The 26,632-nt window shown below is 37.1% G+C and overlaps 1 protein-coding gene across 7 annotated transcripts in view; it reads left to right on the top strand.

The window, feature by feature from the left end:
- Nucleotides 1-26,632, top strand: part of CHEK1 (checkpoint kinase 1) — a 55,521-nt gene that overhangs the window by 20,055 nt on the left and 8,834 nt on the right. For 4 of the 7 annotated variants that reach the window (XM_045894749.3, XM_064577268.1, XM_064577266.1 and 1 more), the window contains 8 exons: nucleotides 8,539-8,727; nucleotides 9,361-9,465; nucleotides 11,898-11,993; nucleotides 15,525-15,633; nucleotides 15,821-15,998; nucleotides 16,270-16,401; nucleotides 18,718-18,819; nucleotides 20,036-24,587. In XM_045894749.3, coding sequence (XP_045750705.1) covers nucleotides 8,539-8,727; nucleotides 9,361-9,465; nucleotides 11,898-11,993; nucleotides 15,525-15,633; nucleotides 15,821-15,998; nucleotides 16,270-16,401; nucleotides 18,718-18,819; nucleotides 20,036-20,131 — 1,007 coding nt within the window. In that variant the 3' untranslated portion in view covers nucleotides 20,132-24,587. Of the gene's footprint in view, nucleotides 1-8,538; nucleotides 8,728-9,360; nucleotides 9,466-11,897; nucleotides 11,994-15,524; nucleotides 15,634-15,820; nucleotides 15,999-16,269; nucleotides 16,402-18,717; nucleotides 18,820-20,035; nucleotides 24,588-26,632 lie in introns of those variants that run through there. The other 3 variants (XM_064577265.1, XM_064577264.1, XM_064577269.1) reach the window with 2 other exon arrangements.

Genomic DNA, 26,632 nt, shown 5'->3' with positions numbered 1-26,632 from the left:
TTTGCCCTTGGGAGCTTTTGTTCCCTGCAAGCTTTCCGTATAGCTTTGGAGGCTGAGAGTGAAAATGGCGGCCTCCCAATCTCTGCCCTGGAGGAGCCGAGAACTCGGGGCCCCACTCCTCAGTGAGCCCCCACTGAAAAGCAGTCAGTCACTCCCGTCTCCCCGGTCTCTGGCCGCACTCCGTGCTCACCCAGCCTGTGACCAAGCATTTCTATCTCTGGCACCCGACCCCGTGTGGAGTCTCCAAACCCAGCAGATTCCTGCGGTGCGCTCCCACGCTGCTCCTCCCGGTGGAGGAAGGGGAGTCTCCCCGATCTGCCGCTTGTTGGGTCCCTGCTGGAAGAGCAGTGGCCCGACTGTGCCGTGAATCATGGTTTATGGCAACCCTGAGCTGAGAGCCCGCTCCTCGTCTCCGTCTCTGCAGCGGGCTTCCCTGCTCCGATACCTGGGAGCTCTGCCGCACTCAGGCACCCCGGTCTTCCTGTGACCCCGAGGGTCCTGAGACCACACTGTCCCAGCAAGGGTTCCACCCCCAGCTTAGCCACTGGAGTGACATCTCTCAGTTGAGCAGACTTCTAAAAGTTCCAATTTTGTGCTCCGCTGCTCTATCACTTGCCAGAAGCGGCTGACGGAGGCCCCCTCCCCCACCATCTATCCTCCTGAATATCGCCTCGGATTCACTTCTCCACACATTCTACCTTCCAGAAAGTGGTCGCTTTTCTGTTCACAGAATTGCTGCTATTCTTTTCTTCGATCTCCTTTTGAGTTTGTAGGTGTTCAGAATGGTTTTATCCCTATCCAGCCAAATTCCTGGGAGCAGACAAAATTTAGGTCTCCTACTCCTCTACCATCTTGCTCCTCCCCCGCAACAGATTTCTGTACATTGATTTTGGATCCTGCAACTTTGCTGAATTCATGTATCAGTTCTAGCAATGTTTTGGTGGAGTCTTTTGGGTTTTCTACATAGCGTATCATGTCGTGCAAATAGTGAAAGTTTGACTATTTCTTGATAGTTTGGTTGCCTTTATTTCTTTTTCTTGTGTGATTGCTGAGGCTATGATTTCCAGTACTATGTGAAATAACAGTGCGAGTGGCCATCCCTATCTTGTTCCTGACTGTAGAGGAGAAGCTCTCAGTTTTTCCCCCCTGAGGATAATATTAGCCGTGGGTCTTTTGAATATGGCTTTTTATGATGTTGCAGTATGTTCCCTCTATCTCTACTTGGTTGAGGATTTTTATCAAGAATGGATGCTATATTTTGTCAAATGCTTTTTCTGCATCTCTTGAGAGGATCATATGGTTCTTACCCTTTTTTTTCATTAGTGTGTTGTATCATGTTGATTGATTTGTGAATACTGAACCACCCTTGCAACCCAGGAATAAATCACTTGATTGCGGTGAATCATTCTTCTAATGTACTCTTGGATTCGATTTGCTGGTATCTTGTTGAGAATTTTTGCATCCATGTTCATCAGGGATATTGACCTGTAGTTCTCTTTTTTAGTGGTTCTTTGGTTTTGGAATGAAAGTAAGGTGGCCTCGTAGAATGAGTTAGGAAGTTTTCCTTCCATTTCTATTTGTTGGAACAATTTGAGAATAGGTATTAACTCTCCTTTAAATGTTTGGTAGAATTCCTCTGGGAAGCCATCTGGCCCTGAACCTTTTTTTGGGGGGAGATTTTTGATTATTGATTCAGTTTCTTTGCTTGTTATTTGTCTGTTCACGTTTTCATGTTTCTAGGAATTTATCCATTTCTTCCAGATTTCCCAATTTGTTGGCATATAATTTTTCATACTATTCTCTTATAATTGTTTATATTTCTGTGGTGTTGTTTGTGATCTCTCTTCTTTCATTCTCATTATTTATTTGGGTCCTTTCTCTTTTCTTTTTGGTAAGTGTGGCTAGGGGTTTTTATTAATTTTATTCTTTTGAAGAACTAGCTCCTGTTTTCACTGATCTGTTCTGCTGGATTTTTTGATTGTTTATTTCTGTATCATTTATTTCTTCTCTAATCTTTTTTATTTCCCTTCTTTTGCTGGCTTTAGGCTTCATTTGTTCTTTTTCTAGCTCCTTTGTGTGTAAGGTTAGGTTGCTTATTTGAGATTTTTCTTGCTTCTTGATGCAGGCTTGTGTTGCTATATATTTCCCTCTTATGACTGCTTTTGCTGTATCCCAGAGGCTTTTTCGTGTTTTCATTATCATTTGTTTCCATGTGGTTTTTTATTCTTTAATCTCCTGGTTGGGCTATTCATTCTTTAGTAGCATATTTTTTTAATATGCCAAAATGAGTAGTAAAAATACCTCATTTATTGTAATTGTATAGCAGTCAGTTTTCTTTAGACTAATGCACTGTACAATAGAACTTTCTGCAATGATCGAAATGTTCTATACCTCTGTACATCAAAAGAGTAACTGCTAACCTCATGTGGCCATTGAGCATTCAAAATATGCCTATTGTGACTGAGCTGAATTTTTTTTTTTATTATTAGTATATAATGTATTATTTGTTTCAGGGGTACAAGTCTGTGATTCATCAGTCTTACACAATACACAGTGCTCACCACAACACTTACCCTCCCCAGTGTCCATCACCCAGCCACTCCATCCCTCCCAGCCCTCTCCACTCCAGCAACCCTCAGTTTGCTTCCTGAGATTAAGAATCTCTCATGGTTTGTCTCCCTATCTGGTTTCTTCTTGTTTCATTTTTTCCTCTTTTCCCCTATGATCCTCTGCCTTGTTCTCAAATCATTCTTTAGCAGGATGTTTTTTAATCTCCATGTATTTGTGGTCTTTCCAAATTTTTTCTGTGGTTGACTTCAAGTTTCATAGCATTGTGGTAAAAAAATATACATGGTATGATCTTAGTCTTTTTGTACTTGTTGGGCCTATTTGCGACCCAGTATGTAGTATATTCTGGAGAATGTCCCATATGCACTTGAAAGGAATGTGTATTCTGCTGCTTTAGAATGAAATGTTCTGAATATATCTGTTAAGTCCGTCTGGGCCAGTGTGTCATTCAAAGCCATTGTTTCCTTGTTGATTTTCTGCTTAGATGATCTGTCCATTGCTGTAAGTGGGGTGTTAAAGTCCCTTGCTATTATTGTATTATTATCAATGAGTTCCTTTATGTTTGTTATTGTTTTATATATTTGAGTGCTTTCGAATTAGGGGCATAAATATTTATGCTTGTTAGGTCCTCTTGCTGGATAGACTCCTTTATTATGATATAATGCCCTTCTTCATCTCTTGTTACAGTCTTTGGCTTAAAATCTCATTTGGCTCGGCGTACCTGGGTGGCTCAATTGGTTAAGCATCTGATTCTAGATCTTAGCTCAGGTCTTGATCTCAGGACCGTGAGTTCAAGCCCTGTGTTGGGCTCCAGGCTGGGTGTGGAGCTTACTTTAAAAAATAAATCAAATCAAATCAAATCTCGTTTGTCTGACATAAATATTGCTACGCCAGCTTTCTTTTGACTTCCATTAACATGATAAATGGTTCTCTATCCCTTCGATTTCAATCTGCAGGTGTCTTTAAGTCTAAAATGAGTCTCTTGTAGGCAGCATATCCATTCTGTTATTTTAATCCGTTCTGACACCCTATGTTTTTTGATTGGAGCATTTAGTCCATTTACATTCAGAGTAATTATTGATAGATATGAATTTAGTTACATTGTATTACCTATAAATTTGTTGTTTCTGGAGATTTTTCTCAGTTCCTTTCTAGTGTTTGTTGTTTTTGGTCTTTCTTTCCCACTCAAAGAGTCTCCTTTAATATTTCTTGCAGGGCTGGTTTAGTGGTCATAAACTCCTTTAGTTTTGTTTGGGAAACTGTATCGCTCCTCCTATTCTGAATAACAACCTTGCTGGCTAAAGTATTCTTGGCTACATATTTTTCCCATTCAGTATGTTGAATATGTCATGTCACTCTCTTCTGGCCTGCTAAGTTTCTGTGGAGAGATCTGCTGCTAACCTTATTTGTCTTCCCTTGTAAGTTAGGGATTTCTTTTATCTTGCTGCTTTTAGGAGTTTTCCCCTTATCTCTATATTTTGCAAATTTAACTGTGTTATGTCTTGGTATTGGCCTGCTTTTGTTGATTTTGATGGGAGTTCTCTGTGCCTCCTGGATCTGGATATCTGTTTCCTTCCCCAGATTAGGGAAATTTTCAGCTATTATTCCCTCAAATAAATCTTCTGTCCCCTTTTCACTCTCTTCTTCTGGGACTCCTATGATATGAATATTATGTTTGATGGAGTCACTGAATTCCCTAAGTCTACATTTGTGATCTAATATTTTTCTTTCCCTCTTCTTTTCAGCTTCATTGTTTTTCATAATTTTATCTTTTGTATCACTTATTCATTCCTCCGATTCTTCCATTCTTGTGGTCATTACATCCAGTCGGTTTCAAATCTCAGTTATTACATTTTTCGTTTTGGCCTGACTAGTTTTTAGATCTTTTATCTCTGAGGTAAGAGACTCCCTAGTGTCTTCTGTGCTTTTTTCAAGTCCAGCTAGTATTCTTGTGATTGTTGCTTTAAGTTCTGGGTCAGGCATATTATTTATATCTGTTTCAGTCAGATCCCTGGCTCTGACCTTTTCTTGTTCTTTCTTTTGGGATGAATTCCTCCATCTTGACATTTTGTCTAGGTCTTTATTTTGTTCTGTGTATAGGAAAGCCTGTTATGTTTCCTGCTCCTGGGAGTAATGGCTTTATAAAGAAGAGGTCCTACACTGTCTAGGGCCGGGTGCTTTAAGAAGTGTCTCTAAGGTATGTTGTATGTACTCTGGCTGTATTTTGGCTGCTCTTTCCCTCAGGTTAGTCCTCTGCAGAGTTTCTCCTTGCCTGCAGTGGGGAGTGGACCTTGGCCAGAGTGTGCTGAGGCTTAACTAGGTGTGTTCTGGTCTGCTTGTTAAAAGAGACCTGATGCTATTTCCATTAGTGCTGAAGCTCTGCAGAACTCTCTTGTCAGTAGCCTTGGTGCATGTGGAGGATTTGTGGTGGTCTTCTGAGGGAACGGTCCGCTGCACCAGTTCTCAGGCATACTTGTCTGAGAAAAGCAGCACCTTCAGAGCACTGGGTGGGTGAGGCTTGGTATAAGCAGTTCAGGCCACCAGTGTTGGTGCTGTGCTGCTTACTGAAGTTAGTTTATGCTGAGGGGCAGGGGAGAGAAATGGCATCAGCCCCCTCCCTTGTCCCTGGAGAGGGGAGTTTGTACCCGCCACTGTCCAGGAAGCCCTCCCAGAAGAGCATGTGTTCCAGGCATCCCTCAGATCGCTTCCTTCACCCTGTCTGTGTCTGGGCTGTCTGCCTGCAGGCATTGTAGTGCACCTGTGTTCTATCCCAGGTAGGCTGGCTGAGTTTTAAAACTCCAAACTTTAGGGACCTGGCATGGCATGGACCATAGGATATATGCTTTTATAATGTGCATGTGGACTTTATTTTTCAGGACTTCATTTTATTTTGTATTTATAGTGTATAAAAACATTTAGGTTACTTAAAACTTAAAAAAAAATTTAGGCATGGGGTGCCTGGCTGTCTCAGTTGGTAGAGCATGCTACTCTTGATCTTGGGGTTGTGAGTTTGAGCCCCATGTTGGGTGTAGAGCTTCCTTTTTTTTTTTAAGATTTTATTTATTTGAGAGAGCCAGAGCCCATAAGCTGGCAGAGGGGCAGAGGGGGAGGGAGAGGCAGACTCCCTGCTGGGCAGGGAGCCCAATATCGGGCTTGATCCCAGGACCCTGAGATCATGAACTGAGCTGAAGGTAGACGCTTAACCTACTGAGCCACCCAGGTGCCCAGGGTGTAGAGCTTACTTAAGGAAGTTCAGGCATATAAAAACTTATTTAAAATACATGTAATAAAATAAAAATACAGTAACTACCTGTGTACCAATCTGGCTTAAAAAATAAAACATTAGGGTGCCTGGGTGGCTCAGTCAGTTATGTGTCTCCCTTTGGCTCATGTCATGATCTCAGGGTCCTGGGACCGAGCCCAGCATCGGGCTCCCTGCTCCCCGGGGAGTCTGCTTCTCCCACTGTCCCCTCCCTGCCCCCCTCTGCTCATGCTTGTGCTTTCTCGCAAAAATAAATAAAATCTTAAAAATAAAACAAAAAACATTATACATATCTACATTGCTCAAAGCATCAGTGTTTATAATAGCAAAAAACTGGAAACAACCTAAATGTCTATTCTGTTGTTGATAGGTACAAGTAGTGAAAAGTAATGACATGGATATGTTTCATAGAAGTATTCATACAAGTATGATTCTATTAAATGATGTTCAGAAATATGTAAAATCGAATATATCATTTAGAGATACAAATATGAGGAAAATCACAAAGAAAAGAGAGCATATTAAAACAAAAATCAGAATGGTGGTCTCTTCTGAGAAAGTAGGGAAGGGACTATATTGAGAGAAGTAATTATAGGGGATTTCAAAGGAAATAGAATGTTCTTAAATTGAGTATTGGATAAGTGGATGTTCATTATATTCCTCATATCCTGCATATTATATAAATATTCTTTTGTTCCTATTCAATATTTAACAATAGTTTTTTTAAAAAAGACAACATTATGAATGTAGTCCAAGCCCTGTGTATTCCTTCACAAATGTATTCCCTTTTTCTCAGAGATAACCACACTCCTCAATTTAGAATTTATTATATGCAGGTCTTTAACCTGAGTATTATGTTGCAGACATATGGAAACAACAAAATACAAGGAATGTTATAGTTATTCATTAGCATTTTCACTGGTAACTTGGCACTCTTAATCTCAGTGGTTTGTCAAGATTGTGTCATGTATAGCTATTAAAAGGATAATTACAGTAGCTACCTCCCAATTCAAATGCAGGTAAACACCATCAGTGCCTTACATATTATATTGTGTGGATATACTTGATTTTCAAATAATCAGTCCTCTATTTTAGGACATTAAAGTTGTTTCTAGATTTAAAAAGTTAGAACAGCAATGTCTGTTCTATAAATTTGTACACAGGCCCAGTATAAAAATTGGGTCATGTTATAATGGATATTTGCTATGGTACTTGTCTTTTTTTTTTTCACTTACCCCCTATACCATGTCTGTACTATAGATAGATTTATTTTTTTTTTTTTTTAAGATTTTACTTATTCCAGAGAGAGAGAAAGCAGGGGGAGGAGCAGAGGGAGAGGGACAAGCAGATTCTGCACTGAATGCGGGACGGATGCAGGGCTTGATCCTAGGACCTCAAGATCATGACCTGAGACACAACCACTAGTTGGACACTCAACTGACTGAGCCACCCAGGCGCCCTTTTTTCTTTCTTTTTTTTTTTTAAATAACAACTTACCAACATAGTTTTCATTGTATACATGTGCAGTAAGATTTTATCATTTCTTTATTGATGGATATTTAAGCTATCTACAGATAATATTGCTAGGAATATCCTTATATTTGTGAATTTTAGGGAGTATTTCTGTGTTTGTGGTCCCGGAAATGGGAATTGCTAGTTCAAAGAGTGAATATTTCAAATTTCCAGGTTGTCAGATTGCCTTCTAATAAGGTTATACCATTTGACACCTTGGTAATAGGGGGACTTCCCTCCCTCCTCAGATTAGATTAGATTCCCTTGCTATAAGATCTTATAATGCTTTGTATTTTTATAACTTTCGTAGCAGTTGGCTATTGTTAATCTTCAGTAATTTATTTACCTGCATTGGCTAGCAAAGTGTCACTCAGTTATGGCGGATATTCACTAAGGACAGGATAAGTTGAAAGTTCTGCCTGCAATTGTGTGTTAAAGATGGGAAGTTAGAGGAAATTTGCTCCTCTGGTTTATTTTTTGTGCAGAGTTCTCCTTCTTTTCTAAACTTGGCCGCTTTGACCAGAAGTTCTAGTGGTTTATGGATCTTTAGCTTTGGTACATCTATTTTCTTCCTGCCAGCTGGGTTTGTTTGCTGCTGAGAAAGTTATGCCTGTCATGTTATTGATGTCTCCTTCCTGCCCTCTGTACAAGTTGATGAAGGTTTTGGCTCTGCTTTCAACCTAAGACTAGAGTGTCCTTTTTCCAGAAGGGCAACGCAACCCCTTTTGACTCCAGTGTTTTTCTTGAACCTGGTCCAAACTGTTTTGTGTATTGATGATTTTTCTCTTAATAGAAGCAATGAGGCCTTTTTCTAGTTTTAGTTATGTGATGATATCTTTTATTCTTTTTTAAAATTTCTTTTTTGTGGTGCTTTGGTGGCTCAGTTAAGGGTCTGCCTTCACTTGGGTCATGATCCCAGGGTCCTGGGATAGAGCTCCGCATTGGGCTCCCTGCTCAGTGGGGAGCCTGCTTCTTTCTCTCCCTCTGCCTGCCTCTCTCCCCCTGCTTGTGCTCTCTCTCTCTATTAAATAAATAAATAAAATCTTCAAAAAAATTTCTTTTTTGTAATTTTAAGGTAGAAAAGTGCTACACACTTTAAGTAACACCAGTGATTTTCCAATAAAACTTAATTACTTTAAGTGTATCTATTTATAGAACATTTTTATCCAGTGCCATTCATTTTTCCTTTGGTTTAGATAACCTCAAAATCTCTGACTTTGGCTTGGCAACAGTGTTTCGGCATAATAATCGTGAACGTTTATTGAACAAGATGTGTGGTACTTTACCTTATGTTGCTCCAGAACTTCTAAAGAGAAAAGAATTTCATGCAGAACCAGTTGATGTTTGGTCCTGTGGAATAGTACTTACGGCAATGTTGGCTGGAGGTAAGAGCTATTTAATTAATCATGATGAAACTCCTGTCCTATGGAAAGCCAGATTTGTTATACCAAAATAAATGAAACAAACCAAGGAAATCCATATTTATATGATAGTATTTTTTTTTTAATTTTTTAAAGATTTTATTTATTTATTTGTCAGAGAGAGCACAAGCAGGGGAAGTGGCAGGCAGAGGGAGAAGCAGGCTCCCTGCTGAGCAAGGAGCCCGATGTGGGACTTGATCCCTGGGACCACAACCTGAGCTGAAGGCAGATGCTTAACCGTCTGAGCCACCCAGGCATCCCCTATATGATTATTTTAATAGTGAACTTATTATAATTAAGTTGGAACTTTGAATTCCAAAACTTTAAAAATGAGGTATGTATGGCTATTAAATGAAATATCACAATAGCAATCTCTTAAGATTCATGTGAATAATTTTGGAAACAGTAGAGCAGAAGTGATAGTTTATCTTTGAAATGCCTCTCATATTTCTGTGAGTTGGCATTCTTAGTTTGAAAACCATATTGAATTAATTTGGAGGAAATTTTAATGGGTTTGTATCATTGACTATTTTCCTTTAAAACTTTACTATATAATAATGTGAACACTCAGAAAACCGGGACTTGTTTCTTTTTTAGAATTGCCATGGGACCAGCCCAGTGACAGTTGTCAGGAATATTCTGATTGGAAAGAAAAAAAGACATACCTCAACCCTTGGAAAAAAATTGATTCAGCTCCTCTAGGTAACTGGGTTATGTTGATTGAAAGTACTGATTTCTTGGATAATGAAGCTTAGTGATGTTTGAATTTTTTTCTTATATATATTTTTTTCTTTTTAACTTTTAAATAATCACATAAGTAATATGTGGTCCTTGCAGAGAGATTAGAAAATATATATATATTTTTTAAAAACCAACCATATAATTCCAGCACTCAGAAATAACTTCTTTTAATATTTTGATATGCAGTTCTACACTTTGTTGTAAAAATGTATAACAAATGTATGTGTTTGTTATGTATGTATATTATTTATAAGTATGTATGTTTTTATAGAAAATGAGATCACACTACACATGCTATTTTATAACCTGTTTTTTTGTCTTAATGCTGTAGTCATGGACATTTTTCCATGACTGTAATTGTAGGTCTACATCATTGTTTTTAAAGACTGTGATGGAATTTTGCTATGTGGGTATGTTTTACTATAGTCATCCAATTCACTTTTTTTAGAGATTTATATATTTTTTTAATTTTTCACTTATGAAAGAGATATGGTGATCATCCACATAATGCACATACCTTTAAATCATTTAATTAAAAAAAATCCAGAAGTGTCAGGGATGTATGCAGTTTTTAATTATTATGGTTTACTTGGCCAAATTGCTTTTTTTTTTTCCTTGTGTGTTTTATAATTTTTTTTAAATTTTATTTTATTATGTTAATCACAATACATTACATCATTAGTTTTTGATGTAGTGTTCCATGATTCATTGTTTGCATGTAACACCCAGTACTCCATTCAATACGTGTCCTCTTTAATACCCATCACCGGACTAACTCATCCCCCCACCCCCGCAAATTGCTTTCTTAGAAAGTTCGTACTATTTCATCACAATCTCATTAGTTAATATTTAAAAAAAAATTTTTTAAGATTTTATTTATTTATTTATTTATCTGTTTGTTTTTAAAGATTTTATTTATTTATTTGACAGAGAGCGCACACACCAGCAGGGGGAGCAGCGGCAGGCAGAGGGAGAAGCAGGCTCCCCACTGAGCAGGGAGCCTGATCTGGGGCTCGATCCCAGGACCCTGAGATCATGACCTGAGCTGAAGGCAGACGCTTACCTGACTGAGCAACCCAGGCGCCCCAAAGATTTATTTATTTTATTTTATTTATTTATTTATTTATTTTAAAGATTTTATTTATTTATTTGTCAGAGAGAGAGACAGAACACAAGCAGGGGGAGAGGCAGGCAGAGGGAGAAGCAGGCTCCCCGCTGAGCAAGGAGCCTGATGTGGGACTCGATCCCAGGACCCTGGGATCATGACCTGAGCCGAAGGCAGCCGCTTAACCAACTGAGCCACCCAGGCATCCCAGATTTATTTATTTTAGAGAGAGAGCACACATGGTGCATACATGCAGTGGGGAGGGGTAGAGAGTGTCTTCTGCAGACTCCGCACTGAGCATGGAGCCCAACATGGTGCTCAATCTCAGGACTCTGAGATCACAACCTGAGTGGAAACTAAGAGTGGGTTGCTTAACCAACTGAGCCACCCAGGCACCCCTGTATTCACTGTTTTCTTATTTTTATTTTTAATTTAATACCAATGAGGTTGTACATCCATTGCTAGCTTTTTATCTATTTTTGTGGATGATCTGTTTTGCACACTTGTGGCAGTGAGGTTTTCTTACTACTTTGTATGAGTTTTTTTTTTTTTTAACATTAATGTCATTAGATCTTTGCATTTGTTACAAATATTTTTCACAATTTGCCATGCATTTTTATTTTGTTTATGTTATTTTCACATGCAGAAGTTTTATATTTTTATTCAAATCTATTATTTTGTTCTTTGTGGTTTTCTGACTATATTGTTACGTTTGGAAAGGTCTTCCCTACCCCTAACTTTAGAAAAGAATTCCCTGTGTTTTCGTGTTTTTATAGCTTCAGTTTTTCATTTAAATCTTTGGTCCATTAGAAAATAATTTTGGCTTTCGGAGATGTATGAATTTTTTATCAGGATAATTAAGATACTTTAGGATGATAGTTGCTTACATTATTGTCTCTTAAAAAGTTACTGGAAAGTCAATTTTCCTTATAAAACTGTGTGAATGAGGATGTAACATGACATATTGGAACAATGAAGTTTGGTATTGAAAATGGATGAGGGTTTTTGTATCTTTTTGTTTATGTTGTCACATGGGGAGAAACATTTCCACCAGGCTCTTGTTCTACTTATTTGTAGACAGATGAGAATTAGATCTGAGAATGATCTTCTAAGATATAGACAGTAGCAAAGAGCAACTACATGAAATTAAAGCAATAATGTAGTAGCTTTATTCTTTCTCTTGCCCAGAAATATTGGATATAAGGAGACTAATAGAGAATATGTTCCACAGCACAAGTTTCTAATCTGCATGACTCTTGTAAATGTTGTATTAATATTTTATTTTCAGCTTTGCTGCATAAAATCCTAGTTGAGAATCCATCAGTAAGGATTACCATCCCAGACATCAAAAAAGATAGATGGTACAACAAACCTCTCAAGAAAGGTAATATTATGAAAAATACAAGTATTTTTTTCTGTGAAAGAAAAGACACTTGCAGTCAGTATTATAAGTCAACAACACAAGATACCTGTGGTCTCAGTCCTCATGTAGGTTGGTTATAATGTCTAGTAGGGAAAACAAATACAAAAATTAATTTTGAAGTTTATTAATAAAGTGGAAAGTCAGAGTACTATAGCTAAGTGTTTGACCAAGTCTTAAGTGACAGAGAAAACTTGTCTTCCTGAGGAAATCACATTAAATCTAAGATCTGAAGATTAAAGGGGAGCTAGCTAGATGAGTACTAGCAAGGTGAGTGGCAGATTCTGAACAGAAGAAGCAGCATCTGGAGAGTCTTGGAATTTGGAAGGTGGTACATTTGAGGAACTTGAAAGAAGGCCAGTATGGCATGGACAGTGTCTGGCTTATTCATCACGGTTGTCACCAGAGGTTAGCACGGTGTGTTGTACATTGTAGGCTCTCAGTAAATGTTTATTGAATAAATGAGTGAATAAAGAAGGGGGAGAGGGAGAGAGGTTTGAGATGAAGGTGGAAAGGTAGACAGTGACCAAATTGTGGAGGGGGACCTTGTAAACCACATTAAGGATTTTGGGCTTTAACTTGAGGCCACTGAAGAAGCCTTTGAGAGATTTTAAGCCAGGAAATACATGATCATATGTTTGGTTTTAAAAGATCTTTCTAGCTACTTTTTTTTCCCCATTGTTTTTGACATTTTTGATCCTGAATGTGAGAAGATGGTACCCTTGGATGAGGTTAGTGGCAGTGGGATTGGAAGGAAGAAGTAGATTCCAAAGAAATTTACCAACTAGAGTTGATAGGACTGGTGATTGTTTATATGTAGGAAATGAAGGAGGATGAGGAGTCCAGGATGACTCCTTTCTGGGTTGACCAACTCAGAAAATGGTGGTGCCATTTACTGCAATATAACTCAGGAAAAACAGAATTGGGGGGAAATTTTATTTGATTTTGGACATGCCGAATTTGAGAAGTAAAACTGTCTAATAAAGAGATGTGTGTATGTGTGTAACTCAGGAGATAGGACCTGGCTTGGGATGTCGATATTTAGGTGTTTTCTGCAAATAGACCGTAATTTAAACTGGTAGATGAAATTGAGTGTATGAAACTTTAAGGAAACTTAAATCTCTAACATTTAAGAGATAGGTAGAGACCAGGGAAACAGAGAAAAATAGCCAGAGATGGGAGGAATAACAGGAGAATATGGAGGAATTGAAGCTAAGAGAAGAAAACGCATGATACTAGCTAATACTATTAAGTGAATTAATAACATGAACCCTAAAATTTCCCAATAGTTATTCACGATTGTGGCAGGAACAGGTTTGGTGGAGAGCTGGGAGTAAATTGTCGAGTGCAGTGATTATAGTCTAAAAGATAGTGAAGCGAGTGTAGACAGCTCATTCAAGCAGTCTGGCTGTGAATGGGAGGAGAGACGACAATGGTGAGAGATGAATGAGGAGTTTTTAACTCTTCTCTGAATGTGTCTTTTACCTTTCACTCTGTTCTAATAGGAATCCAACTCTCTCCTGAGAACACAGGCTTCCTCTCCAGTGGTAGATGTTTTCTTTCCCACATGCTCCTACCCTTGAAACATGGGGTGGGGCAGACATCCTTTTTGTCTTCATTGCCACTTTTTCCCTTTTTCCCACATTTCTCCCCCGCTTCATTTTGAATCTCATATTATCAGATTACCACCCACAGTTCCATCCTTGTTACAATCAGCTTCTGAACCCCCAATTAGAATTCCTGCCACATTGTCACTCTCTCCAACATGACTCTTGATATACATTTTGTACATCATGGTTCTTGGTGATTTAAATATTCATTTGGATGATCCTTCCAATATCCTGATCTCATATTTCCTTGACCTTCTCTCCTCTAGTGATTTTCTCTTCAAGCATCCTTCTTTGATTACTGGTATATTTTTTTCTGGTTTCCTTCTCTAGTACCCTGACTCCAGCAATCCTTTGACCCTACTTGGATATGTAATCCACTAATTCTACTTCCTTTTCACTATCTCTTATCTGCTCCCTCCCTAGGTCCTCATTTCCATCCTCACTACTTTAAATCCCAAGGTCAGTCATTATAATGACTTCTTTACATTCAGCTTCAGCTTTCCAGCCCTCTTCTCTCTTCCTCAGGCTTACTGGTCAAAACCTAACCCAAGTTTAATCCAGTCTTCTGCCTACTCTACACTTAACACCTGCATAGCTGATCACATTTGGACCAAAATATATAACAGTGTTCACTTTAAATTCAGACTCACTAATCTCAAGTGAGCCCTTAATTCTGCCAGGCAATTATAATGCATTTCTTTACTTCTTTCACAACCTCACTCTCCTAAATCACATTTGTATGCCTTTTCTTTTTTCTTCAACTTCTAATACCTCCTTCATCCTCACTCTAAGTTGGTGACAGTACTTCTTATTTCACTGAGAAATAGAAACAATCATAAGGAAACTTCCACAAGCTCCCATCACCATCTCTACTCACCTAACCAGTTGCCTCTGTGTTCATATACTCTGCTTTCTCCTCAGTTGCTAGGAATAAATTGTCTGCTCCAGATATAAGCCAACTTTGTCTTGTGCACGATGCCCAGTTCTCCTTTGCTTACTCAGGGACATTGTCTGGCAATTCTTCTGTCTTCCTCCTGCATCATTAATTTTTCTCTCTCTCCTACTTTCTCATCAGCATACCAGCATGATGTTCTTTCATCTTACTGCCTGATGCATAGTAGCTTTACTAAATATTTGGATAAATGAATTAATAAATAAAATGTTTGGCTAAATAAAAGTGTGTTTAAATGGTTTCGAGACCGTTGCAGTTGAGAGGAAAAGGCTGAAGGTCTAAGAGAGAAGGAGCATCAAGACCGCTGAAGAGAAAGGAGGGTATGGGGCTCACATACAAGTAGAGGGATGGGCATTGGATAGGAGCATGGAAGGGAAGGAAGAATGGGTAGTTATGGGAATTTCACAACAGTATAGAAGTTTTGAAGTAATCATTTGGAGAAAGAGAGAGGAAACTGACTAGAGAAACACAAGACTGTCAGTGTTGAGGATCCAGCTAAGGATAGTAACCATGAATTTATAGTGGCATCATTTTCTATATAATAATTATTCTTGGTACCTTTTTCAGGGGAGCAAAGAATGTTGGATAGAGTAGATTCATAATGTTTATTGCCATTATCATAAATTATTTTTTATTTTAAAAAGTTTTGATTTTTTAGCTAGGTCTTTTTGTCTTCATAGGCCACTGTCTATTACTATAAATGGTACCATTAAAATTATGACCTTTATGTGAAACCCCACACTTGGAACATACTTACAAGTGAGGATTTGTGAAATATGTAATTTGACAAGTGAGTCCTCCTAAGTTTATAATGACCACATTTCGTATGTAATCATGTACAAGGAGCCACTATTTGTCATATAACTATTTTGTTTTGGATAAATGGATTTAGATGTGGTTTTAAAATATTTGTATTTATGTTTTCTTTTTTAGGGGCAAAGAGGCCCCGAGTCACTTCAGGTGGTGTATCAGAGTCTCCTAGTGGATTTTCTAAGCACATTCAATCCAATTTGGACTTCTCTCCAGTGAACAGTGCCTCTAGGTAAGATTAATCAATAAAGATCAAATAGTTGTTGAATGTAATGTTCCCATAAGAAAGAATGCATGTATATATTTTTTCTTAATCGTGAATGTGATTTTTATCAATGTGAGAATGGTAATGTCATATAAGACGGGCCTGATTGATTTTATCTGAAGATATATTTTTTTCCCATATCTTAATGCCCCAGTGAAGAAAATGTGAAGTACTCCAGTTCCCAGCCAGAACCACGGACAGGTCTTTCTTTATGGGACACCAGCCCTTCATATATTGATAAACTGGTACAAGGGATCAGTTTTTCCCAACCCACATGTCCTGATCATATGCTCTTGAATAGTCAGTTACTTGGCACCCCAGGATCCTCACAGGTAAGGGAATTTAGTTTTTTCAAGTAAGTGATGAAAAACCTCTAGTTTTTGTCATAAAGCCATTTTTTTAAATGTATAAATCCTAGAAATATAGTATTAACACTTTAGTGTATACAGATTTTTTTTTTTTTAACAAGGAGGAGAGAATTAGAGGATGCTTTCCTGTGTAAGAATCTTAAGTTACAGAAAAGAATTTTCAGACCGAATAGCTATGATATGACTGCTTTTAGTAATACCAGATTTATTCAGGTTTCCTCTCTTTGACATGTAGAACCCTTGGCAGCGCTTGGTTAAAAGGATGACACGATTTTTTACCAAATTGGATGCAGACAAATCTTATCAATGCCTAAAAGAGACTTGTGAGAAATTGGGCTATCAGTGGAAAAAGAGCTGTATGAATCAGGTATGTTTCATTGATTTTCCTGAAGAAAAATGTAAATATTTAAGTAAAAAACGGTCATTATCAGTATATTTTTGAAAAAGAAACAATTGGGAGATGCCTGGGTGGCTTAGGCGTCTGCCTTTGGCTCAGGTCATGATCCCAGGGTCCTGGGATTGCTTCCCACATTGGGTTCCTTGCTCAGGAGGGAGCCTGCTTCTCCCTCTGCCTGCTGTTCCCCCTGCTTGTGTATTCTCTCTCTCTCTTTTCCTCTCCCTCTCACTCGCTCTCTCTGACCAAAAAAAAAAAAAATCTTTAAAAAAAGAGAAAAAGAAACAATTGAGATTGAGCAGACTTAAGTAAAATGTTCTTTATCTTAAGAAATAATATTGAAAGTCTTCTTTAAGGTTATTAAAAATATCAAGAGAGGCAAATCATTATGTTTTTAAAAACTATATATACTTAAATTGTAACAGTAACAAAGATTCCCTTCTATGAAAGATGAATACATTAACAATCCCATATTTCTTCCATCTCCCCTGCTCCCACCTACCAGTTTTTGTTGTTTATATTATTATAGCATATTTGTAACATTGAAATTCTAATCTGTCTTTAGGCTTTTCAAAAATCTAATGTCATAAAAAACAATTAAAGGTGAATATTATTTATTAAAGAAGACTGATAAATAATGTAATGTGTGATCTTTCACTAAATCATGGATTTAAAGAAAAGAAACCTTTATAAAGGATGTTATTGGGACAATTGGAAATTTGAATATGGTTTTGTATTAGATAATGTTTCTGTATCAGTGCCAAATTTCTTGAGTGTTATAATATTGTGGTTTGTAGGAGAATGTCTTTGTTCATAGGAGAAACGTGTTGAAGTGTTTGTCTTCTATAGCTTGGTTGAAAAACTAAAAAAAAAAAAACGACAACCACATAAAAAAAGACAAGTGAACATGTACTTATCTAGGTTGATAAGACCAGTGAAGGGTATATAGTTATTATTGTAGATTCTTTCAGGGTTTTTTTTGTAGATTTGTAAGCTTTCAAAATTAAAAGTTGGGGGAAATTGTTACTATGCAGAAATCTGAGGCCAGCCTCATTTTCCTCTCACTTGTGTAGGTAATTTATTTATTTTTTTAATCAGGTAGGTTTACTGAGGTGAAATTCATGTAACCTAAAAATCATCACTTTAACCATTTTAAAGTGTATAATTTAGTGGTTTTGGTATATTCACAAGATTGTGCTACCATCATCATTTAATTCTAGAACATCCCATTGCCTCAAAAATAAACTATACCAATTAACAGTCGCTCCTCATTCTTTCCTCCCTTCATTTCGTGGCAGCCACTGATTTACTTTCTGTCTCTATGGACTGCCTATTCTGGGTATTTCATATAAATGGAATTATATAATATCATATAAATGGCCTTCTGTGTCTGCTCTAGCTTAGCATAATGTTTTCAGGGTTAATCCACATTGTTTACATTTATCAGTATTTCATTCCTTTTTATGGGAAAATAATCTTCCATTATGTGGATAGAAGACCACATTTTATTTATCCATACCTGTTGATGGACATTTGGGATGTTTCTACTTTTTGGCTATTATGAGTAATGCTGCTACGAACATTTTTTGTACAAGTTTTTGTACGAACTTTGCCAGGGCTGTCATAACAAAATACCACAGACTGGGTGCTTGAACAGCAGAAATTTATTTTTTCACAATTCTAGAGACAGAAGTCCAAGATCAAGGTGCTGGCAGGTTCGGTTTCTTCTGAAGCCTCTTTTCTTGGCTTTCAGATGGCTGTCCTCTTGCTGCCTCGTCATCTGGCCTTTGCTCCGTGCACATGGGTACCTGTTACCTGTCTCTCTCTGTATCCTAATTTTTTTTTTCTTACAAAGATACCAGTCATATTGGATCAGGACCCACTTAGTGGTTTCATTTTAATTCAGTTACCTCTTTAAAGACCCAGTCTTCAAATACAGTCACATTCTGAGGGGTTAGGGCTTCAACATATGAATTTTGAGGGAATACAATTCAACCCATAACAATATGTTTTCAATTTCTTAGGTATATACCTGCTAATGGAATTGCTAAGGCATATAGTAACTCTGTTTAACTTTTTGAGGAGCTGCCAAGTGGTTTTCCAAAGCAGCTACACCATTGTACATTCCCACCAGCAGTGTATGTGTTAAGCATCTTGTACTTTCCCAGAACATGAGGTTCCAGTTTTGCACAATAGTGGTATACCAGTGTATTTTTTAGTCATTCCTTGAAATGAGAAGTATTACAAATGTTTTTGTAATTTGGGCTAAACTTATTTATATTGCCTTAGGTTACTGTATCAACAACAGATAGGAGAAACAATAAACTGATTTTCAAAGTAAATTTGGTAGAAATGGATGAGAAGATCTTGGTTGACTTCCGGCTTTCTAAGGTACATACAACAACATGTTTTTGTTTGTTTTAAACTTTGTTTTGCTGTTATTAAAGAAGTATTACGTGTTCATTGTAGAAACCTAAAAAATATGAAAACATATAAAGGAGAAAATACGAATCAAGTTTAATCTAATCATCCAGAGAGAACAGAGACCTATTTTATACTGTATTTCATTATGGTAGTCTTACTACTTTAGTATGTGCTATATGGAAATGCTCTTATATGTAGAGATTTTTTTTCAATGGCATTATATTTGTATATACATGGCATTTGTAAATATGTGGTAACATTGATTTCATTCAATGTTCTGAACATTTGTTTTTTGTCATCCTTCTAAAACGTAGTTTTTTCAAATGACATTTTCCTTATTATAGAAGTTTTTTTGTAGAAAATGTAAATAAGTAAAAATAAAATAAAAATAATCCGAAATTATACTGTCCAACAGTAATTACCCTGAATATTTTAAAGCATTCTAAACTTATTTAATCCATATATATCTTTTTAATAACAATTATGTTTGTCCAAGTGTATAATATAATTAATGAACATTTATCTGTCATAAGTAAGTCTATGGTTAATATTTATATACGTAGAGTCTTGTTCACATTTCTGGTTATTTCTTTAGAAATTACTGATTCTGAGGTTATAGTTTGGCCTTGGTATATAAGACCAAAGTAGCATTTTATCTGTTTGCTGAGAGATTGTATATGGCTCTAAAGGAGGTTGGGGAAATAAGTCACATTCTAAAATTGGAAATTTGCTCCATTACCATTGTCTAGATGCTTAGTATGGGATTAAATTATTAAGATCCTAGTGTAATGAAATTCTTCTCATAACTAAATCACTGGCTTTGTTGCCACAGTATTTTGGCAAGATTTCAGTGTAGCCGTGTAGCTTAATTTTAGTTTACAAACCCCCAGTGCCTATGGAAAACAGTGACTTAGGTCCATAGATACCAATGCTTGAAATAGACAAGATGCCATTGTTTCTGCTCTCTGAGCCCAGTGTGGTGGGAACTGTGATGGGCCCAAAAGCAAGTTGGAATTACTTATGTAGCCATTTCTTCTAAGACATTTGGTCCTCAGAAGAGGACCTGAAGAGAATTGTAGGTGGACATAGCTAAGGATGTTTGTCTCTACTTACCACTAAAGAGAGTTTGATTTTATGGCAGTCTCTTTTTTGATATCATTTTTTGATATTATTCCTAATATAGGGTGATGGATTAGAATTCAAGAGACACTTCCTGAAGATTAAAGGGAAGCTGAGCGATGTTGTGAGCAGCCAGAAGGTTTGGCTTCCTGCCACATGAGAGATCCACTGGATTCCTGGTGAATATAGTGCTGCTATGTTGACATTATTCTTCCTAGAGAAGATTATCCTATTCTGCAAACTGCAAACAATAGTCTCTGAAGGGTTGTCTTCCCTCTAGCCAAACATTTTCCAATTCTTTTTGTATGTTCTTCATACAAACAATACCTGTGTCTTCATTGTAAGTAAAGCTTTGGGGAACGGATGGATAGAATTCATTAGATATTTCTTCATCCTGTGTTTAGTGTCTAAAGACCCATGTGCTGGAAACCAAGCTTTGGGGATACATGAGCTTACCACCTTTTATACCAATGTAATGAAAGATGATATTCTTATAGCATTGTTAACAAAACATTTGGTTTCATCCAAAAAGTAGGTGTTTCCTATGTTGATTTAATTACATGGATGGATTAGTAATAAAGCAATCCTGTGACTTTTGGACAGTAGATTTATCAGTCTATAAAGTGAAGCCAACTTCAAAAAATATATCCCCAAGATTTGTACTTATATTTTCACAAGGGCCTTACCAAGTATATAAATCTGTTTTTGAATTATAACTGTTACTTAAAATTGCAAGTAGGTATGTTTTCTCCATTGTAGTTAATAATATATAAAATACTGGTTGTCTTTCAAGTAGAAGTTGAGCGTGGACTCTAGTCCTTAACTACCTTTACTCTAAAATTACTATTGCACATTTTAAATATTTTTCTATATTATTTTCTACTTTCACAGCCATATTTTAATTCTTTATTACAGAAATAAATTCTATTTTGAAAATGAATAGCTAACTCTGTGGACTTCTTGGTGACCAAGCTTCTAGGTAGTAGGGAATAAAAGAGGAGGGAGAAGAAGTAAGGAAGCTGTGATAGAAATAGATCTGATCCTAATTCTTTTACTATTAGATTTACTAAGACTTTGTTCTTCTGATAAAATTTATATTAATATTTGAATGTATTAGGTTGGGACCTGTATTCCTTTTTCTTGGTAATTTATAAAATTAATCATTTTAGTCTGAAGCTAAGAATATGTGAAATTTTATGGTTAGAGTTTATCACTTATTAGTATATACTGGTAAATTGTGTTCACTGCAGTATATCCATAGGAGAAATAAATTTGAAGCAATAGGTGACTCCTAAGAATTGAGCCAGTAAATTCTCAAATATGAAACATTTTGTTCTTGAGAATTGTGATTAGTAACTCTCAAAAACAAAGTTATCTCAGGCTTTGACCTCTCTTGTGAGCTTTAGACCTTTACAGACACAGCCAAGCTGACATTTCCACTTGACTAATAGTGAACACGTGACCAAAACCAGCTTTTGGTCCCTGTCTTCCAACCTGTTCTTCCCTAATTTCTCCCAATCCCAGTAAATGCTATATTCAGCTCTCCAGTTCCTTAAGCCAAAACCCCAGGAATCCTCCTTGACCTGGTTTTCATATTGTACATTTAATTCAGCAAATTCTGTTCCCTTTAGCAAATTTATCCACAATCTATCCTACTTCACACCTCTACTAGAAGCACTCTAGTTGAAGGCACTGTTACCTCTCTTTTCATTATTACTTACCCTACAACAGTTCAAAAAGACAATCAGAATGATCTTTATAAAATGTGAATGAATCAGTTATCCTTCCCCTGTACTCAACTCTCATGGCTTTTCATCACACTTCAAACAAAATTCAAAATTTTCTCTCTCACCTTCTGGCTTAATGGGATCTGCCGTCTTACCAACGCCTGGGCCTCCTCTGCCACTCTTCCTACTTACGCTGCCCTAGCTGCATTTGCTTTGCTGTTCTGCTCATGTTTACTTGAGCAGACACATTCTTATCTCAAGATCTTTTCCTTTGATGTTCCCTCTCCCTGGAGTGCTTTACTCCCAAACATTCATGTGGCTTGTGCTTCACTTTAAGTCCTTGCTTAAGTGTCACCCATTATGCAAATCTCCTTGGCTTATCTAAAATGTTACCCCACTTCTATCATTCTTTATTTTTCATCATAACACTACCTGACATTATATTTTTATTTACCTATTAAATATCCATTTCCCTCATTGCAGTATGTAATATGTAAGCTCCTTGAGGTCAGGGATCCTATATGTCCTGTTCAGTTCTGTGTCCCCAGCACCTAGAAGAGTGCCTAATGTATTACAGGTGCAATGAATAGTTGTTTAATGAAGAAATAGACAATTGATCCGGCCTGTCCTCAGAATATATCTGGGAGCTGAAGACTTCTGTCCATTTTGATTGCTGCCACTCTAGTTCAAGCTCCTTCATCTCCTCCCCGAATTTCTTACTAAAAACTAATGTCTTCCCACTTCCACTCTTGCCATTTCCCAACCCTCTCTCCCTCAAAGTCTTTTCTTGACATAGGTCCTAACTTGTTTTTTTTTAAAGATAAATTGTACTCTGACACTCCCTTGCTTAAAAACCTCCAGTGACTTTCCACTGCATCAAAAATGGAATCTGGGCGCCTGGGTGGCTCAGTCGTTAAGCGTCTGCCTTCGGCTCAGATCATGATCCCAGGGTCCTGGGATCGAGTCCCACATCGGGCTCCCTGCTCTGCGGGAAGCCTGCTTCTCCCTCTCCCACTCCCCCTGCTTGTGTTCCTGCTCTCGCTATGTCCTGTCAAAAAAATAAAATTAAAAAATCTTAAAAAAAAAAATGGAATCTAAATTGTTTTCTTGGACTGCAAGATACACCATCTGTTCTCTTTGTTCATCATACTATAGGCAGAGTAGCCTTCTACCTCTACTTCTATTCATTAAGCATGCCAAAACTCATTCCCATTTCAGGCCTTTTATGTTTTCAGCTCCCATCACCTGGAATCCCTTCCAGTAGTTTGCATGACTTACTTAGCATTCAGATCTCAGCCCAAATGTTTCTACTATCCCCAGTCACTGTCCCACTGTTTTGTTTTCTTCATAGAATTGATTACTATCTGAAATTACAGTCTGTCTCCCTGACCAAAATGTAAGCTTAGACTTCGTCATTTCTTTTCCCCTTTGTATATCTCCCCCCTCCTTCCTGCCCCTTTGTATATTTTGTATGTGGAACAGTACCTGGAATACAGTAGGCCCTAAATAAATATTTGTTGAATAAATGAATTAAATATCAGATGAAGAAAATGCTACAGAATATTGTAAGGGGAAGGTGAATAGATGGATAGTAAACAAACTTTCTCAGCTATTGGAATTTGTGTAGAATGGGGGGGAAGTTCCATTCAGACTTGGACAGATTAGCTCTCACAGTTGTAATTACGTGAGCATTGGCAACCGCCTCTGTAAAGAGACTGATAATAACTACATTTTAGAGTTGTTTTTAATCTTAAATGAGTTAATGTGTATAAGGAGTGTAGTATAAAGTGTTGCACAAAAGGCATTCAATAAACATAAGCTGCCATAATTTTTCTGCAGTGTTCATTATACTGTTGGGAGAAGGTGTTTACTCCCATTATTAAAAGTAATGTTTGCTTAGCAACGAAAATTTGCAAAATGTAAAAATGGGGGGAATGGAATTATAACCCAAAGGTAACAGCTAAAATTTTGATGGAAAGTCAACGTGTGCTGCATTGTGTGTATGCATAGTGTGGTGTGTGAAGTGGGTATGATTGTTGAGATAAATATAAATACGTACAATGTGTATGGTTTAACAAGCAGTTGTAAAGTTAATCTGTTTAACCAAACTCAGTTGAAGAAAGATCATTTCTGGACCCTCACAAGCCTTCCCTTGTACCCCTTCCCACTCAGAACCCATTCCTTTCCCCCAGAAGTAATCATAAAATTTATTTTTATAATAATCCTCTCCTTGGTTTTCTTTAGTTTTCTCAGCTATTTATGCATCTTTATTTTATTTTTTAAAAAAGATTTTATTTATTTATTTGAGAGAGAGAGAGCGTGAGAGCGAACACAGGGTAGGGGCAGAGGGAGAAGCAGACTCCCCGCTGAGCAGGGAGTCCGATGTGGGGCTTGATCCCAGGACTCGGGACCACGACCTGAGCTGAAGGCAGATGCTTAACCTACTCAGCCACCCAGGTGCCCCTATTTATGCATCTTTAAATGACATAGTTTACTTTTGCCTATTTTAGAACTTCATATAAATGAAATTATGCTGTATGTAATTTTTATGTGTTGCTTTTTTATTTTCATTAGCATGAATAACTTGCATGTATCGAATTCATTGATTTTAATTACTGTATAGGATGCCATTTATGAACATACCACTAAAATTATCTATTCTCTCTACTGCTAATGGATGTTTGCGTTATTTACAGTTTGACACTATTATTAACACCTGCTAAGAACATTGTTCATGTCCATGAATTTCTCTAGGTCCTGGAGACTAGTGTGTATACCTGCGAGTGGAATGGATGGGTTTTAGGGTATGCATATCTTCAGCTTTAGAATAAGGGCAAACTGTTTCAAAAGTGATTGTACCAATTTATACTGCCATGAAAGAGGATGCAATTGCTGGAAAAACAGTTTGGAATGATCTATTAAAGTATCAGAATTTTAATAGCAGAATATGTGTTTCTAGTATTTCAGACTTTCCCCTCCATTTGATTCTGTCAGTCTAATTTTTGCCAAGTTACTGGTGTAATATTTGTTTGGTATTAATTTGCTCATACCTAAGTTTAAATAAGGTTTGAGTGTCTTATGATGTGCCTCCCCCAGTCTTTTCCCCATTTTTCTGTTGTCTTTTTTTTCTTAATGATTTCAGTTGTTTATATGTTCAGCATACTAGTTGTTTGTCAGTGGTATGTATAGCATGTACACTGTCCCATTCTGTGGCTTATTGTTTCAAATTTCATGGAGGTCTGTAATTTTAATGTAGTTCCGTTAAGATCTCTCCTGGCTAACTTTGTTTCCTATTCTACTTCAAGGTCATGAAGATGTTCTTGTATATTATTTTCTAAAAGCTTTATAGTTTTGGCTTTCATGTTTAGATCTATAATCCACCTGAAAGTGGATTTTGTGTATAGTGTGAGGGAAGAGGTCAAGGTTCATTTTTCCCCCCACTTGGCTATCCAATTTAACATTGGTTAATTGAAAAGATTATCCTTTTCCCCCTGTTATCCATTCAGTGTTCAGATTTCCAGTTCTTATTTTTTACAGGACACTTTTAAAAAAGATTTTATTTATTTGGGAGAGAGAGATTGAGAGAACGAGTGGGGGGAGGGGCAGAGGGAGAAGCAGACTCCCTGCAAAGCAGGGAGCTAGACATGGGACTTGATCCTAGGACCCTGGGATCATGACCTGAGCCAAAGGCAGACACTTAACCGACTGAGCCACCCAGGTGTCCCATCTCATTCATATTCTAATTGGAATTTTTTATATTGGGTTTTGGAAATTCTTTATATGTCCTAGATACTCGTTCCTTGTTTGATATGTGGTTTGCAAATATGCTCTCCCATTCCATAGCTTGCCTTTTCATCCTCTTAACAGGTTTGAAAACAGCAAAAGTTTTAAATTTCAATGAAGTCCAGTTATTTTTCATTTTATGAATGACATTTTTGGAATCTGTTAAACACAGAGTCTAACAATCCTTTGTCTAGACTTAGATCGCAAAGATTTTTCCTATATTATTCCTAAAAGTTTTTGTTTTTTCATTTTACATTTAAGGCTATGATGCATTTTGAGTTAATTTTTATGTAAGGTATGAGCCTTAGGTTGAGTTTAATTTTTTTTTTTTTTTGCCTCTCAATATCTAGTTGTTCCATTGCCATATGCTGAAAAGGTTATCTTTCCTCCACTGAATTGCTTTCAGACCTTTGTAAAAACATCAGCTGGGTGTATTTGTAGGTCTGTTTCTGAGTTCTCTGTTCTGTTTCATTGTTGTGTCTGTCTGTCTGTCCAATAATACCACACAGCCTTGATTACTATGCATATATATTGTGAATTTGGTAGATTGATTCCTTCCAGTTTATCTTCTTCAAAATTGGTTTAGATATTCTAGTCCTTTGTCTTTTCATATACATTTCAGAATAATGTCTGAATCTAAAAAAAAAATTTGCTGGGTTTTAGTTTTTTTATTTATTTTTTATTTTTTTAATTTTTATTTTCTTTTTATAAATTTTATTTATTTGACAGAGAGAGACACACAGAGAGAGAGGGAACACAAGCAGGGGGAGTGGGAAAGGGAGAAGCAAGCTCCCCGCCGAGCAGGGAGCCTGAGCGGGGCTCGATCCCAGGACTCCGGGATCATGATCTGAGTCGAAGTCAGTCGCTTAACGACCGAGCCACCCAGGCGCCCCTGGGTTTTAGTTTTAATTGTGGTAAAATATATACAACATAAAATTTATCATTTTAATTATTTTTAAGTGCCGGTTCAATAGTGTTCAGTATATTCACACTGTTGTGTAATTATCACCATCATCTATTCTCAGAACTTGTTCATCTTCCTGCACTGAAACTCTTGTACCTATGAAACAGTAACTCCTCATTTACCCTTCCCCACTAGCTCCTGACACCCACCATTCTACTGTCTATTTCTATGAATTTGAAAACTTCTA

This window comes from Mirounga angustirostris, unplaced genomic scaffold (genome assembly GCF_029215605.1).
Source record: "Mirounga angustirostris isolate CCGP_5_RB_7025 unplaced genomic scaffold, mMirAng1.0.hap1 SCAF_13, whole genome shotgun sequence".
Classification (NCBI taxonomy): Eukaryota; Metazoa; Chordata; class Mammalia; order Carnivora; family Phocidae; genus Mirounga; species Mirounga angustirostris.
The sequence above is the reverse complement of the archived record's forward strand: the minus strand, read 5'-3'. Positions and strand labels throughout refer to the sequence as shown.